The 16,421-nt window shown below is 40.2% G+C and overlaps 1 protein-coding gene across 1 annotated transcript in view; it reads left to right on the top strand.

Moving 5' to 3' along the window:
* The window catches only part of PRKCA (protein kinase C, alpha), a 110,260-nt gene that overhangs the window by 68,490 nt on the left and 25,349 nt on the right, over positions 1 to 16,421 (top strand). The window contains exons 6-8 of the mRNA XM_010002793.1: positions 6,821 to 6,977; positions 7,068 to 7,202; positions 7,920 to 8,016. Coding sequence (XP_010001095.1) covers positions 6,821 to 6,977; positions 7,068 to 7,202; positions 7,920 to 8,016 — 389 coding nt within the window. The remainder of the gene's footprint in view (positions 1 to 6,820; positions 6,978 to 7,067; positions 7,203 to 7,919; positions 8,017 to 16,421) is intronic.

Genomic DNA, 16,421 nt, shown 5'->3' with positions numbered 1-16,421 from the left:
CCTGCTGATTCTTTTGGAGCCAGCTTTAATTGCATGCAAAACATTAGTGCTGCTAAATGGAGACCTGCCCCTCTGGTGGGCACCTTGCAGAGCTGTGATGGGCAGCTCGTCCCTCCAGGCTGCAGGGGGAACAGCCCCTCGAGGACACAGCAGCTTCCTCACCACTGCCCAGATCCCTCCTTCAGGGGACACATGGACTGCTTTGCAGTTTGCCTTTACTTCTGCATAATTGTTTTGAGGGTTTGGTGATGTCTTTTGTTTCCAAAGAGGCCACAGTTACACACATGCTTAGTAAGTGTTTTCCTGAGAAAATGTTGTCATAAAAGCTGGAGGTTTTTTCCCAGTGGATTCGAGGAGAGGGGCAAGGCAGGGTCCTGCCAGATGGAGCTGGGCTGTGGCTCACTCAGCTCCTCTAAAATATCTAAGTCCTTTGGCAGGGTTTGAATTGAGCTAATGGTGGGAAGGATTCAGTTTTATATGTAAACATACTTAAATCCAGTTTACTAGGCTAGATTTTCAGTCTGGATGGGAAAGGGAGACGTGCAGTCCTTTCTGTGAGAATATTAGAGACTCTGCAGCAGTTTCACTGAAGAGCAGGGATTTTGGATTTGCAGACTTTGCCAAAACTCCACCATCTTCCCAGGGCTGGGCAATGTGCCACATTCAGCACTCATTTGTGTTGCAATACTTAAATATCAATGGTTTATTTGATGGCTACTAGCTCGAGAGTTGCATTGGTTATTAAAGATTTATTGCACTTGCAGTAAATCAGTGTGGTACTTTTATTTTATAGGAACACTGTTGAATTGCTTTTTTTTTTTTCTGAAACCACTGAATTCATGATCCCTTCATAGGTTCAACTGATGTGGGGATTTTGTTTTGAGGCATAATAAAGCAGGTTTTGCAATTCTTAATTGCTTTTTGCACTGAATTTTCTTCCTCCTGATGTGCCTTAAAAGTTTTGTCACTCTTACATTAACTTCCTGACCCATCTTATAATTCAGAGCTCTTCTGAGTGAGTTTGTAGGTGGTTGAATCACAGGTTTTTTTATTTCATTTTTGAATTATTTTTATAGCAAGTAAACAATAACCTTTGTGAGAGAATAACCCCATCTGGTGCACTGATATATAAAAAGCTGCCACATTATTTGGATCCTAAATTTGTGACCTATCAGTTGGGTAGGGGTTGGATCTGACAGCAGCTGATGGTGAGGAGCTGCCCTCCTCACACAGGCACCAATTTAGAGGCAGGGTGTTACCAACTCCCTGACAGCTAATGCACCCTCCTGTTACATAAATGTTATTAATATATATACACACACACAGCTCCGAGTTCTCAGAGTTTTTAAGAGCTGTTCACTTGCTGAAAGAATACAGAAAATCTGGGTTTTTTTCTTCAATGATGCTGCTGTCGTTTAAAAGAAGAGGAAACCTGGTAGTGTTTTCTGCAGAGGTTGGGAGCACATAACAGGCTCTCCAGCAATAATCTTCCTAGGAGTTCTGTGCTTCCACCATTGGTTTTTCAAATTCTTTATGAATGTCTGGAGGCTGAGCCACCCCATGGCACTGCATATTGATGTCTTGTCACCCTGCCTGCTGGGGACTATGTATTATAAGATCCTCTGCCCAAACCAGCATGAGAGATGAACTGGAGAATTTTGGCACATTTTAGATTCTAATAAAAATTGATTCCTTAAAAGACCCCAAAGCACATACACTGTAATAATTATATTTATTATTGTCTAGGTCAGCATTAGCGTCTGTCTTCGTTAGCACTGATCTCATAATATCTGCAACTGATTTTAAAAGGGAACATATACAAATATTCTGGCCATTTGACCAACTTTTAGTACCCAATACTTACAAAGTGATCTCAAATAATTTTTTGCATTTGGGAGGCATTTTTAATGTCTCAAAAAATGTGGTTCTCTCTCACAGGTAGCTGTGACTCACTGGGAAAGGAACTGAGTAAACTTCTCCTGCTAACAATTCAGCTTTGTTATAGGGACAGAAACATATATTTACTCATTCCCCTAACTAAATGTATTTGTTGGTATCACAAGAAGTTATAAATCCATAAATGCACCTGGCTTGCAGTTCTGACCTACACAGTCTTGTGGAAAAGGTTCCAGTTTTCTAATCAGCTCTCTTCAATTCCTCAAAATTCTGCCTGAATTTCTTCTCGTTATGTAAAACATCAGTTGTTCTCTGCCAGCCCACTCTCTCTTATTTAGATATTTATTTAAAGTATCAATACCTAAGAACCAGTTCTGTATTTGCTTGTCTTTGTGCTATTCCTGGGAAAGTGGGCGTCCCAGTTTCAGGCACAGTTTCTGGACGGAAACTGCTGGGTTCTAAGTACAGCCATAGGACATCTAAGCATAAGCATCTAGGCATCAGGTGGTCTGCATTTGCTGCTGAAGAAACATTTAATATTCTTCATTAACCAGGAGGAGGACAATGGAACACCTTTTCCTTATGACAAGTAGACACCTCTTTCTGGTTTTAAGAAGGAAAACCTGGGCAAGGTTGGATTTGTTAGAAACTTCAGTATATGTTTCTCTTTGCTCTCCTTCAATCTGTTTGCTTTTTCAGTCCTCATCAAAAGGCTGATCTTGACAAAATGTTAGGAAATTTGACTTGTACCTGCTGGTTTGCTCAGTACAGAGGTGCTTATTGTGCTTAATAGTTATGGCAGGAAACTGGCAAGAAGTATTCTAGGGTTTTGTCCCAGTTACTCTCCAGGTGATGTTGAACTGTATCTCACTTCAGCCATCTATCAATTAGAGGAACATCCAGTGTTGAGTGCTGAGGTTAATTATCTGACAACCATAAAGCAATATGAGGTTGCTTGCTATCATTACAGCTGTAGCAGAATTCAGTCACAGGAAGTTGATTTATTTTCTTGGAGTTATTTTTAATTTACCTTTTTCTGTTTCAGCCACACACAAGAGATCCTGCATTTGGTGGGGAGGGGAAACCTGTTCTTTCTATCTGCCCTCTTACAGAAACCTGACCTGTCTCATTAAAAACAGGGAGCCTTTAAAGAGATGGAGCACTTAGATGATAATTCTTTACTAGCACTGGTTAGCACAAGTACCATCATGCTGTTTCCTCAAGAAACAAAGTGCCACATCACTTGAAAAAAGATGTCTAAGGGTGCTAATTATGCATACAAAAGTACAAATAGGCCAGATATCTTAAAGCAAGGAGTGAGGTAATGGCTTCTTTGACAGCCTGTATTTAGTGTATGTTGCATCTTTCCTCCCCAGTTCATCTGTGAGCTTCTCTTTCTCTTGTATTTCAAGGACTTTTTTGGTGGTTGCTGAAAAAAAAAGAAGTAAGTCTTACACCCACTGCCAGGTCCTCCTGCTCTCAGGGCTTTTTTTACAGGCTGGGCAGCATCTGTCAAGATTAATCAGTGATGGTTTTCTCCAGGGAGCTCTCCAGAGCTGAGCCTCAGAGGCTCCAGACCCACCCAGCCAGTTTCTCCAAATTTCACACTGAGCATCTCCAGGTAGAATTTAAATACAAAGGATCAGTCTCAAGATACCATGTTAAAATTAAGTCATTTTGTTCAAGGAATTTTAATGAAAAGCTTCCTAGTGTATAATTCTGGGAAACTGTAGAATATGTAGAGAGTTCTGCTCCTCCTTTATACCAAACTACAGAATAGAAATAAAAAATTCAAAGTGGATTTTGAAGCACTAGAAGTCTCATGTGCCCAACTCAGCAGTGTGGGTGCAGGTGCCATGCACAAGAAGACAAAAAAAAACCCCAAACAAAATAACACCAAAAATGGGAAAAGAGACAGAGCAGTTTGCATTGAAGGCTGTCACCTCATCCTGTGCTCACCTCCTGGTTCTTAGTCTCTTTGGGATTGGAAATATTTAACTAAAGTAAGTTATTGCATCTTGATGTTATTTCTCACAAGTATTAGAAGATCACTTTCAGTGTGCTCAATTCTAATGTTGAGTGGGTTGTTTTTTTTTCATGGCTTGAAAACAGGAATGGTTTTCCAGCTGACAATTGGGTGTGGAGACCTTCAAATGGCAAACTCAGAGGAAATGAGAGTGGAGACAATTTCTCTGGTTTGAAAGCTCTGCAAGAAAGACTCTTGTTTCTGTTCTATTCTTTTAAAACATGGTTTGTTGTGGTTTTTTTCTGGTACAATTATTTGAGTAATATAGTTATTTAATAGATTTATATTTTATTTCAAAATTTAAACTCATAAGCATTCTCTGTCTCTCATTTTAAAAATACAAATTTAAGAAAAATAACTTAATCAGTATCAACTGTTGGTTCAAGTTAATGTGATTCCTTTCCAGCATGATCTGATTTCTATAATTAATTTACATCAGGAGGGTATCTGTTCTGCATCAGAATTATCTGGACACGTAAACCAGTGTGTTCCAAATAAGAAGCCTGCATTCCTGTACTCTGCCTCCTTTCTACAGCTACTTTGGATATAAAGCTCTAGTTATAGCTGGTATTTCTCTCTTCCAACTTGTTCTACCACTTCTATTGCTCCCTCCTTAAACAAGCAGAGCAGGTCAAACTTTTGGAATTTTATGTTTTCTGTGGCAGTGGCTGCTTTTTTCCCCTCCAAACAAGTGTCCCCTCTACAGCTTGAGTCTAATGACACAAGAACTGAGTAGCAGATCTGCACTAGAGCACCACTGAGCAGCTGCACCGTGGGGAAGAACTCACCGTTATGAGCACTAAAACCCTCTCTCCATGGTGTAAAATACCAGCCTAGAGCAAGTTACACCAACTTGCAGATGTACCTGGTGTACAGGAAGGGGATCAGAACCATTACAGGGTTTGTAAATCCCCTCCAGTGCCATGTTGCAAGGGGGTTATTGTCGACACCAGAAGCTTTCATCTCACTGGCCTGAAGCCCAACAACACCTGTCCTGGGCTTTCTATTCCTTGTCCATCCCTTTCTGTCTCCCAGCAGCAGAGGTGCAGAGCTGCCAGCCCCCACAGCCCTGCCTTCATTTCTAAATGGAGAACAAAGGACATTTTGAAAAGCTGTACTTCAGCTGGTTTCCAAGTCATTTGACTGTTGCTCAAAAACCGTCCTCTCCTTATTCTATAAATAATGAGGATAAAGAGCACATTATAAAATATCCTTGGTGCTTGGATGCCTTTCAGCTTCCATGCTGGGAAATAACAGGTTGAAATCCTGGGAAGGTCTACAATTTTTCACTGCAATATGAAAATGCCATATAAATCTGGAGGACAAGGGAGAGATTGCCTTGAGCAAACAGTAAATATCTGCTGCTGGAGATCATGACAAATTTGGGAGGGTTGTTTTTTTTTTGCATTAGCTCTGATTCAGTTCTTAAGTGAATCTAAAGTTCAAATTTTTGTGGAAATGTTTTCCATCAAGAAATATTAGGTGACTTAGAGGTTGATCTTTCCTAAATTTCCTTTCAGATTTCATTTCTCCAGTTAGGTAGATAAATTTAAAAAGACCTTCCACTGCTGAAGCTATTAAAGCAGTAGCTGAGGGCTCTGACAATCTCAGATAATCTCTAATGACTCATTCTTGAACATCGTTTCTTCATACCCTGGGAACTGTGTCACCCTCAAAGCTTCTGGAGATTTTCCTTCCAGAAACAGTTATAATCTTAAAATATGAGTCTCACAAAGGAAATCCCAAATGAAAACTCTTCTCTGTCCAAAGCAAACCCAGAGGATTACTGGTCCTAGTAGGTTTTCAGATGCCCAGTTATGAGCTCTCAATTCACCATTTCCAGCTCCATCATTGCAGTTCATCACAGCATGACTGGTTTGGGTGCAACAGGGTTTCACAGCACGAAGAGAAGACACCTCCTCTTCTGAGGCTCAGCAGAAGCTGATGGCTGAATGCCATTAACACAGAATAAAACCTTACACATCTTATAAATGTGACATGGGCAGTAAGCAGGTGCTCCACAGGAGGGAGGAGGTGCTCTTCTTCCTCATCCATTGGAGAATTCCACTCCCTTGCAGTGATTTCTGAACTGCTGCACCAAACCCACTCGTGGGCTTGGTGAGCTTGTGGAAACTCAGCCAGTCTGACCCTTGGGCCCCCAGTTAAAGCCTTTGGCCTGTCCTGGGGGAAGGGCCCCCGTGCAGGTTGCTGGATCTTCTTGTCTCTCTGTCTTTGGGGATCAACAGCAACACAAGATGTATTAACTCAGTTTATACCTTCTTTTGATGTTGTAAAAATAGAAGCTACATTAACATTTTTGTGAAGCTGAAGTTAAACTTGTCTTCTCTTTCACTTTCGTGGCTGTCATGACATTATGCTCACAGTGATTCCATCTGACAACTACTGAACCATGAAACCAAGGGCAGTTTATTGATAGATACCTTCCAGTGAGGGGCTGTATCAGATCACCTGTCTGCTGGGATCTATTGTCACCTGGCTTTTGCCCTTATAGCATTTGGCTGATGGTCCTGTAGTTTTATAACCTAAAACTGGTGAGGAATGAAAAGCACAAAGAATTGCTGCCCAGTTAAAAATTTATAGTGATGGATTTGGATAATTTAATCATCCCATTGCAGTGAAAGAGCTGCCTGGAAGCTGCGTGTCGTTTGTGTGCTCTGCTCTCCTGTCATTTCTCTCTACCTTTTATTCTTAGAAACCTCACTAAGTGCCACCTTTCTTTACAGCAAGCAGCTCCTTCCATGCCGAGTCTGACAAGTGGGTTTCATGTCTTATTGGCTTTATTTTTTGACATGTTTCAACAAGTCTGCTTTGACATATTATTGCTTTCTAAATGGTAATTTGTAATTCTCTACCAATGACTGTGTTTTATGTTGACAGTGCGAGAAGCAAAGAACCTCATTCCCATGGATCCAAATGGACTTTCAGATCCTTATGTGAAACTGAAGCTCATCCCAGATCCCAAGAATGAAAGTAAACAGAAAACAAAAACCATCCGTTCTACTCTGAATCCAGACTGGAACGAGTCGTTCACCTTGTGAGTTTTGACACCTTTTCATGTGGTATCTTTGTATGTACTGAAGCATTTGGTTGGCATTGAAAACACTTTCATTTCTCTCCTTTCCAGCAAGTTAAAGCCCACGGACAGAGATCGCCGGTTATCGGTAGAGGTCTGGGACTGGGATCGAACAACCAGAAATGATTTCATGGGATCTCTCTCCTTTGGGGTGTCAGAGCTTATGAAAATGCCAGCCAGTGGATGGTAAGAGTTTCTGAAGAGAGAGGAGAGACTAGCTCACAAAAAAATTAAACCTAGTATTTTTCTTCAGTATAATTCACCTTTTTTTGGAGCCTTTCACTGAATCTTGGGCTATAAATTCACTGAAAATGCAACTGAGCCTGGGAAAAGTAGGCTGGATGTAACAAAGGAGAATAAAAGGAATGCTTTTCTTTTGTGGTGTTCATGAAACTTCTGCTGGAGCCAGGAGCTTCTTGCTGCAAACTCAATTCTGTGTACAGAGTCTTATGATACGAATTTTATTTTTATCTCAAATATGATATATTCATTACTAAGTGTATCCAGTTATATATAGCTCTGCAAAATCAAAGTACATGGGAACTGATTTTATAAAACGCTGTCTTATTATCTCCCAAGCCAGGGTGAGAACTCATCACATCATCTCAAAATCACAGACTTGTTCAGGCCTATAGAAGCACTGGAGACAAAGGTTCTTCAGGGTTCATGTCTCCCATCATAGCACAGGATGGGTGGAAATTATTTCCTTGTCCGTTATATTGCCTTGGCAGATAGTTTGGGATTAAAGCTCTCATTTTAGGTGGAACACACTCTGTTTTTGAGTTTGCTTTAGATCTTTGAAAGCAGTTCTTTACATACCTGTGACGTTGATACAAACCACACACAAACTACTAAGTCAATACAACTGTAGAGTCACCATTTTTTTCCTCAAATGCTCCACAGGTACAAGCTGCTGAATCAAGAAGAAGGTGAATATTATAATGTTCCAATTCCAGATGCTGGTGAAGATGGAAATGCAGAGCTACGGCAGAAGTTTGAGGTGAGAGTCAAACACAAATGGGTGCAAGTGTAGATTGCATACATTTTTCAATTTAATACCAAAAATACCCCTCAAACCTGTAAAAATATATATATATTAGAGTGCTACTATTTCTGTTGCCTGTGACAGCAACATGAGTCTTGAGGTTTCTTGAAGATCAGACCAAGTGGCTTCTTTCAGCAGTGGTATCAGTTTTCAGTTCAGCTTCTTTGACACTTCTAAGTTGCTCTTTTACAAGATTTTATGTCAAGTACATGTAACAATTTCAATGTCTTTTAATACTTGCAGCAAAATCTGCCAGCCAATATCACTAGTGTCTACATTATTTGACAAATGAAATTCTGAGAAACAATATTATTTTAATACTTAGAATGCTTGACATTTTTGAAGAAAGTATTGATGGTGTTAATTACTGATTGTTTGGAACCTCAAAGTCTTTGTAGAGGGTTGTAGTCTGAAGCTCTAGTGTCTTTAACATGGGTGTGGAAGTTTTTAAGGGTAAGAGGTATTGCTGGTGGTCTTCAGAAAAGAAATGCTGAAGAAAAGGGATGCTTCCTGCAGTCTTCCTGCCTTCTGTGGTGCCCACTGGAGTGGTGAGGGTTGGCAGGCATGGGCTGACTGTGCTGTGCAAAGGGCTGTTCCTCAGGGAGCAGACTGGGGCAGCAGCCCTGTCTCTTCTGGGAACTGCAGCTGATCTTGCAGCCAAATGCTTGCTGGACACTAAACCCAGCCACAGGACAGGTATGGTTTGGTTTGGTTTGGGAGGTGTTTTGCTGTACTGGATTCAGCTCCTCTGCCTTGACCACTCTTCCCATCTGCACACACAATATTGAGCTGGGATTATTCCAACACACAGTTTTGTTTTCTTGTTTTTCAGGTTGAACGTTTACAAGTTTAGCTCTTTATCCTGAAAGTAATTAATGTACCTGTTGTGCATAAACAAACACACCTGTTGCTTTCAACCTGAAATGGCAATTTTTTATGTTCACCATCAAGCAGAATTCTACATTGTTATTATAAAAGATGGGTTAACCCAAGAAATTGAGGAAAACCAGTGCTTGTTCAAGTTTCAAGAAAGAAAAAGAAAAGGTGCATCGATTTCTTCTGAACACATTTGGATCAGCTACCATACTTTTGTCTGCAGCATGAGCTGTGATTTTTGTTACACATTTGGGAAGTATTTGAATCTCCATTCCATTTTCCTTTCCTTATAATTGTGATCTGACCAGTGGGATTTTATTTTGCTGCACTAGGACATTTTCTATCCAGGATCATAGTTATTTTCTATCCTCTAGAAAGAATAGCTTCACAAGTAATTATTTTTACTCCTCATGTCTCTCTGCAAAAAATACAGAGCCTGGAATTGAATGGATATGTGTATGTTGGTGATATGGGTATAGAAATCTACCTAGCTTTTCTCAGGGCAGAGACAGCACAATGACTAAAATTGTCTATTTTTAAATGTCAGGTATTATATGCTGCATTTTTGCATATTGAATTTGCAGTCTCTCAGGATTTTTGTTAAGCCCACTGTAAATGTGTTGGTTGCAGAATGAACAGTCAGGGTTTGTCTGTGTCCTGCAATGAAGTGAACTAGAAATCCTGAGAGGCTGCATTGAGTGAAGCTTCTGGGCTGGGTTCCAAAAACGGCAGCTTCCCAAGGGTCAGCTCTGCCTCAGAAACAGTCTGTCTCAAACCCTAATTAGTTCAGCTCCAGCCCAAGGTATTTGAGGCTTTCCCTGCTCTGGAGGTACCTTGTGGGTGCTCCTTTGGCATCAACTCTCTCAAAGTTTACCTCTGTGAGAAGGGGCAGGGAAGCAGCACCCTCCAAGTAATGTGTCAAGGGGAATTACTGTGATGACACATAAAAAATAACAGCACAGATGTCTGAATGGTGGTATTTATCTTATTAGCTATTCTGGTCTGGCACGTAAGTGGTGCTGACACTGGTAATCTCTTTATGTTCTTTTTCTTCTCATTTATATCTTGGCTTACATCCTCATTTTATTTTAGATGCCCTAAACTAAGAAGCAAGTAGATAGCACTGAGAAATAGGCTGCTATTTGTGATTTAATGACATCATCTAAATAATATTTCCACTGTGCTGAAATCAGCTTTGAAACCTTACAGGGAGAAGATGCAAACCTTGACTGCCATTTTGCTAGGGGAGTGTGTTTGTCAGGAAGGTTAAAAATGCAGGTAGACTGAGAGGACCTACTGGGCATCTCCTCATTTATCAGCTTATAGAAAATAGTAACTTCAGAGCACTTGCTAATCAAGTCTACATTTGTGGGACTGGGTTTACTTACAAGCTACAGTGACTTAATTTTGCTTACAAGATTACAACCATTTCTAGCAAGGTTTTACATTACTTATATCAAATGAATACTGGTGGTAATCAGAGGAAAGGGTGATTACAAAGCAGGCCATGCAACAATAGAGAAACATCAGGATGAGAATTTCTTAATTGCTTAATGTTAAGAAAGAATAAGACTATTCTCAGGGCATAAAAGACCAAAGAAGCAGTAGGTTTGGAATTTCCAAAACCAGTTTCTCGCCTTAAAAAATAAATACATCTGAAAACATTTCTGTCATTATTAATCACACAAATCTCACCAGTTTGATGCTTTACTTTCTGGACCTTCTAAAATAGATTCCTTAAGTCATTTATTCAATGTAAATCTATCATAAAACAAATATAGAACAATAAAAATATGTAAATAAAGAATCGATTCAGACATTCTCTTCACTTACATTTGTAACTGAACAGTAAAAACTATTTGTCATGAGAAGAAGTTTCCCTGTGGCCCATTCTGCCAGGTCTAACCCAACTGCAAATTTAACTCCTGACTCATGCCTGGGAGTTTTAAATCCTGTGCAACAAATGGGACCAAATTGGAAAAGAGAGGGAAGAGCTGGGGAGGTGGCTCCATGGAGGGAATCATGCAGTGATCTGGCTAAGTAGTTTTAGATGTTGCTACAAGGAGTTTTCTTTCCATATACTGCCCGTGTGTGATCTATATGAGGTTGTACAGATATAGAAATGGAGGTGGATTATGCAGTGGTGCAGTGCAGGATTTTCTATACCATCAATTTTAATCCATTTACATCTTTTCTGGATCTCATCTATAACTAAAATCTACGAATCAATTATCTGCTCATTTAGCAGTGTGAGCAAATCCAGCTTCTGTGATTTATAGATGATAAATTATTTTTTAATGTTTAGAGATAAAAATATACTTCTGTAGGAAGTGGAGGCAGGATAAAATCTGTCATTGTTTTTCATTTGGTTTTAGCCTTTGGTAGTGAATTTTCCCTCCAGAATAGCATTATTTATGGCCATTTCAAAATGAAACTCCCTTCTCAACAGGCATATTCAGAATAATTGTAGCTGCTCCATAATTGTCCGTGCTGAGGTTGCCATGGGAACTCCCAACAGTCCCAGGTGGCTCCATGGACCCAAACTGCAAGTCTTTTAACTGCAAAATCTGCTATTTGTTACATAGTTATTTTCCTGTTATATTATTGTGTTAGTCAAAGAAAAAAAAGCAGAATATTGAAATAATGCAACCTTATTGTATTTTTAATACCTGGTTATGATTTGAGTAGTAATTTTCTTTCTCCATCTAGGGCATCGTTCTGGTTTTTATTTGGGGAAAAGAAATGTGCAAATTCTAAAACTTCTATTGTAGGAAGAGGTTTCAGTTTTCTCAAGCCCTGTTTCCTGCTGCTCAGGAAAGCACTTCTTGATACCTAAGATATCACCTCAGAGTAATAATGGAATAATACCAGTTTAAAAGTAAGCTGGTTAATTATTCTGTCTGTTCCCTTCCTTCCACATCACCATCATAGAAAATGTTAATAAAAATAAAGCAGCTCTTCTGGTCCATATCAATGATTTATTTTTTTTTTTAATTAAAAAAGGACAAGGTAGCTATAATCTTTACATGTGGATGCATTTACCAAGTAAAAGGTATATTAAGTTATGGGAGCAATCTGAGCCTCTGCAGTTAGTGTTGGTAGTTGAAGTGATCTCAGTAATTGTTACGAAGGGAATAGGTTACTGCTCATCTTCATTTGAAGGCATTAAGGCATTATCTTCATTTTAATCTTCATTTTAAGGCAGCTGTGGGGAAGAGATGTAACTGTCCTCCTGGTGCATACCCTGAAGATGTTAGACATTTTCTTTTGTTCTAATTATTGCCTTTAGTCTAACTCTCTGTGTGAACTTTCAGTAAAACAAAATCATTCCTGTCTGAGAGCAGGGTCTGACTGCTGTCCCCACCACGGGGCTCCATGCAGGACCATCCTGGTGGACCTTGGAAGGTGCTTCCTTGAGGACATACATCCACATCCACATCCAGTGCTGTGGCCCCTGGCATTGAATTGTGTTTATCGTAGAGATTTCAGCTGAGACATCAGGTGTGAGTGGCTTTTCCTGGCTGCTGCTTTTGTATCATGCCTTTTAATTTAGTGAATAACCACAAAATCATTCCACAATAAAATGAACATCCCTAAAACCATGTGGAGCAAGGAGGGCCAGGCAGTGTACCCAGGGCAAGTGGCCCTGCTGGCTGGATCCTATATTTCCAGGCTCCCCTTTCTGGGATTGATCCAGGTACAAGGTAAGCCATGCAGGAGCACCTCTTACTTACTATTGTCTGCCTGTCTGATGGGCTGTTTCTGCTGCCAGGAGGTGAGGTGACCCATCCCTGCTGTGCTGCCCAAGGACTGGAGCTGCTGGGTCCATGAGCTGCTGCTGCAGCTGCCTGGTGCTGGGGAAGCTCTGCAGCAGCCACACACCTCCTGTCCTCTGGCAGCCTGAGCAGATCCAAACATAAGGAAGGAAAACCCAGAGTTCAGAGCAGGGTAAATACTGTAGCTGGAGATGGGGAGTGCACAGGCAGGGGTGACATTTTGGTGACATCTCAGTGCTTCGAAACGTAACTATTGTTACAATCCTAAAGAAAATGTGTTTTAAAATGCCTTACCATTTTAAATATAAGAACAGGGACAATGTAGTGCTTGGCTGTAAATACCTGGAACCTCTCCAGTGACACAGCAGCTGTAGATATTTCTGCTTCTGGTCTGTTACTCAGCTCCTCCAGTTCTCAAGACAGCATTTAGTTTGACCAAACTTGCGCACACATGAGTTGATGAACCAGTAACCTATCTCAGTCAGTAGGTATCTCTGTTGCATCCAGAGCTAACATTGATTTATTGCAGGTACAGCAGTTTTAGGTCAAAATGACGTTTTCTTTCCTTAAATCAATGGCCAGGACATCCTAGAGCAGTTTGAATTCTGAGCTGGAGGCTGGTAAATATTCTGCAGCTGCACAGCCAGGGCCTTAGGAGACTCCAGCTACTGTTTCAGTAGCTTCTGAGGAACCCAATGAATTTTCAAATGAAATACGATCTTTTCATTTAAAAAAACCCTTTGATTTTGTTGATTTGTGAGCTGAGTTCTTCTGGTCTCTGTGTAAAGTCCTGTAAGGACTGTGAAGAAGATACTGAAGTCTTTGAAGGATGGTGCTTTCTGTCCCAGAGCTGTTATGCTGCAGTTACTTAGCTCTTTTTTATGATTTTTAGAAGTACATAAAAGACATAATCTCTTCCATATCTATAACCAGTATGTGCTCCCATTTTGAAGCAATAAGTGTAATTTCAGGCAGTTCAGCAAAAGGTGGCATGGAAAAGAGAAGCAACAGTGCTGACACTTCAAATTGTAAAGGAAAAGATTAAATTTAATTCTCAGGAAACAGACATTAAGCTACACTGAAATCATGACCAGCCAGAATATCACTGGTACATCAATCTGCACTCGTTCTGTATATAGAGATATAAAAAGAAGAGCTGCTTTTTTTTTTTTGGACATGGCACTTGTTATTTTTAAATTGTGCATATTAAATCATTAAGGAATAGTTTGCAGCATTATAGAGATGCTGTGAGATGTCTCCATCTGTTCTATACTAGAGTTTGGCGTGGGGAATTCCCATATGCAGTTATCTGCAGGTTTCCCATCCACTCACCATATCTGAAACTAGAGAACTTGAAGCTTACCCAGATGACACATCTCAGTTGGTATCAGCTCGTGAGTTCTGTGAGGCTTTTCCCAGTCTGGGTGTTGTGATTTATGGTGAAGAACGTACGTAGAAAGTCATGGTGGGAACTGAGATTTCTTTATCCCGTGTATAAAGTTTAAATGCTTGTCTCAAAACGAGGCAGAAAACCAAACCCTTTGGTGCTGTTCCCCTCTGCAGTGCTGGGTCGTTGCTGAGAGCCCAGACCACACACATCTAGACATGCCTGTGGCTTTGTGCTTTGCAGTGGTTTGTGCATCACACGGAGCGTGTGCAGGTTCAGGGCTGAGGTGGAAGCAGCAGCTTCCCTGGCCATGCTGCACTGTGCTCCTTCCTGCCAGGGTGACTGGCATTTCTTTTTTTGTGCCTTTTCTGTGCATAACAAATGTGTCCCTTCCTGTAGTCATGCTGCTGTGTCTCTATTTGTTTACTTCTGCTACTAATTGTTGTTGCTTTGTTTTGCCAGCCCTTTACTAACGAAGCAGTTTCTCTGTTTCCTGTCTCTTCCAGGACTGTCATATAAATATCCACTTCTTCAAGGTAGTTTTCTCCTTGGTGTTCTCCTGCATCTTTCTCTTCACATAACCCTCTCTACCAATGTTTGAAGTTTATTAAATCCAATGTCATTCTCACCGTGTTTTAAGGATGCACTTGTTTATTTCCCCAATTTAGGTTTTCCTAATGGATAAAAAACCCCTGCAATATGGGTCTTGCATAATTTGTCACACAGTAATCCCCAGGTCAGAAGTTTATTTCCAAAAAAGGGGTCATCAAAGCTCAGCAGATGCAGGGTGCCTTTCGTATTGAAGGAGTTAGTGAAAGGAATGCCACCTTCTTGTGGAAAATGGTGCATCTTTAATTTGAAAGACACTCATGGAACTTTAAATTCCACAGATCAAATAATGCTCATATTCACTGTATAGTTAAATAGATACATGTGCATTACATTGCATGCATGTTTTATGATATACTATACTACATATTTTGCTGGAGTATCCTATATCATAAGAGATACCTCCCATATGCACTGATGCTGATACCTGAAATACCAGTTCACCCGTTTACTTCCCATTTTACTTCTTTCACTGATCACCACTGAATTATTGCCATAAAAGCTACATATCAGCATTGAAAACATACATGTGTGGACTTTGAATTTGCATGTATCTCTAACAAATTATCTTGCTTTGCAAAGGTTACTGACAGAAGTCACAGTTTCTGCCTCACACATTGGTTAAGTTACCATTTCAGTTGAAAATTGAAGCTCCTGTGCTATACACTTTTAAAATAATCTACCTACATTTCTTGAAGCATTGTCATCTTGCAATAGTAGATGTGCAGTTTAAATTGATGTTGAGCAGTTTAAATGTGATAGCTTAAAGCTTAAAATACTTACTTTAAAAAATCAAATTTTTATTTTTGAAGAGTTGGTTATATTATGAATGCATGATTTTACCAGATGTTTTAATACTGAGCAGGAAAACAAAGAATAAGAGCATTTTTCATTGCCAAATATTTCCTAATGCAAGAACCATTTGTCATGCAGTCAGTAACTTATTTTTTCTCAGCCTGGATTCTTTATCTGATCTCTATATATCAAAAAAGCCTGTACAGAGGAGGAGTACCCTTCTATGTCACTTACACCTCTTGTTGTTTGAAAATAACATCACATGTTGCTTTCACTGGTGAAACTTGTTTAATGCAGAGGAGTTACAAGTTCTTTGTTTAACTGCATTTTAAGCCAGAGCAAAAGCTACCCTGAAAAAATGCAGCTGGGATAAATGGGAAGTCATGTCTAACATTGTACCAACCTGGGCTGGTGGGAGGTGTCCCTGCCCATGCAGGTGGGTTGGATCTAGATGATCTTTAAGGTCCCTTCCAACCCAAACCAGTCTGTGGTTCTGTGATTGTGTTATCACCTCATTGTAAAATCCAGACCCTGAAGGGCACTGACATCAGCTTACAAAAATCCTTGGTTCATTTGTGTTCTCATCATAGGAAGGCACCTTAAAAAAGGGCTGAGCAGTTTTCCTGCAGCTGCTTCTTCAGAAGCAAAATTCACACTTAGTCCTTGTGATTGAGAACCCCCAATTCCAGCTAAGAAACTTAACAGGCTGCTGTGATGTGAAGAGACTCAGTCATTCCTTTTTTTCATGGGAAAGAAAAAAAATACGTCTTTGTTTATTGTCTGTGTGTTTTCTCTAAATTATTACAAATCCCCTTTCTGCTGACAGTGACTTAGCATCCCCACCTGGAGCTCAGCAGCATCACTTGCCTCCTGCAAGCTCCTCAGCACTGATGTTAGCGTGGCTCGGGAATAACGGG

The sequence above is a fragment of the Chaetura pelagica genome, unplaced genomic scaffold (genome assembly GCF_000747805.2).
Source record: "Chaetura pelagica isolate M959 unplaced genomic scaffold, ChaPel_1.0 scaffold47, whole genome shotgun sequence".
In the NCBI taxonomy this organism is placed as follows: Eukaryota; Metazoa; Chordata; class Aves; order Apodiformes; family Apodidae; genus Chaetura; species Chaetura pelagica.
Note: the sequence above shows the minus strand (reverse complement) of the source record. Positions and strands in the feature narration are given on the sequence as shown.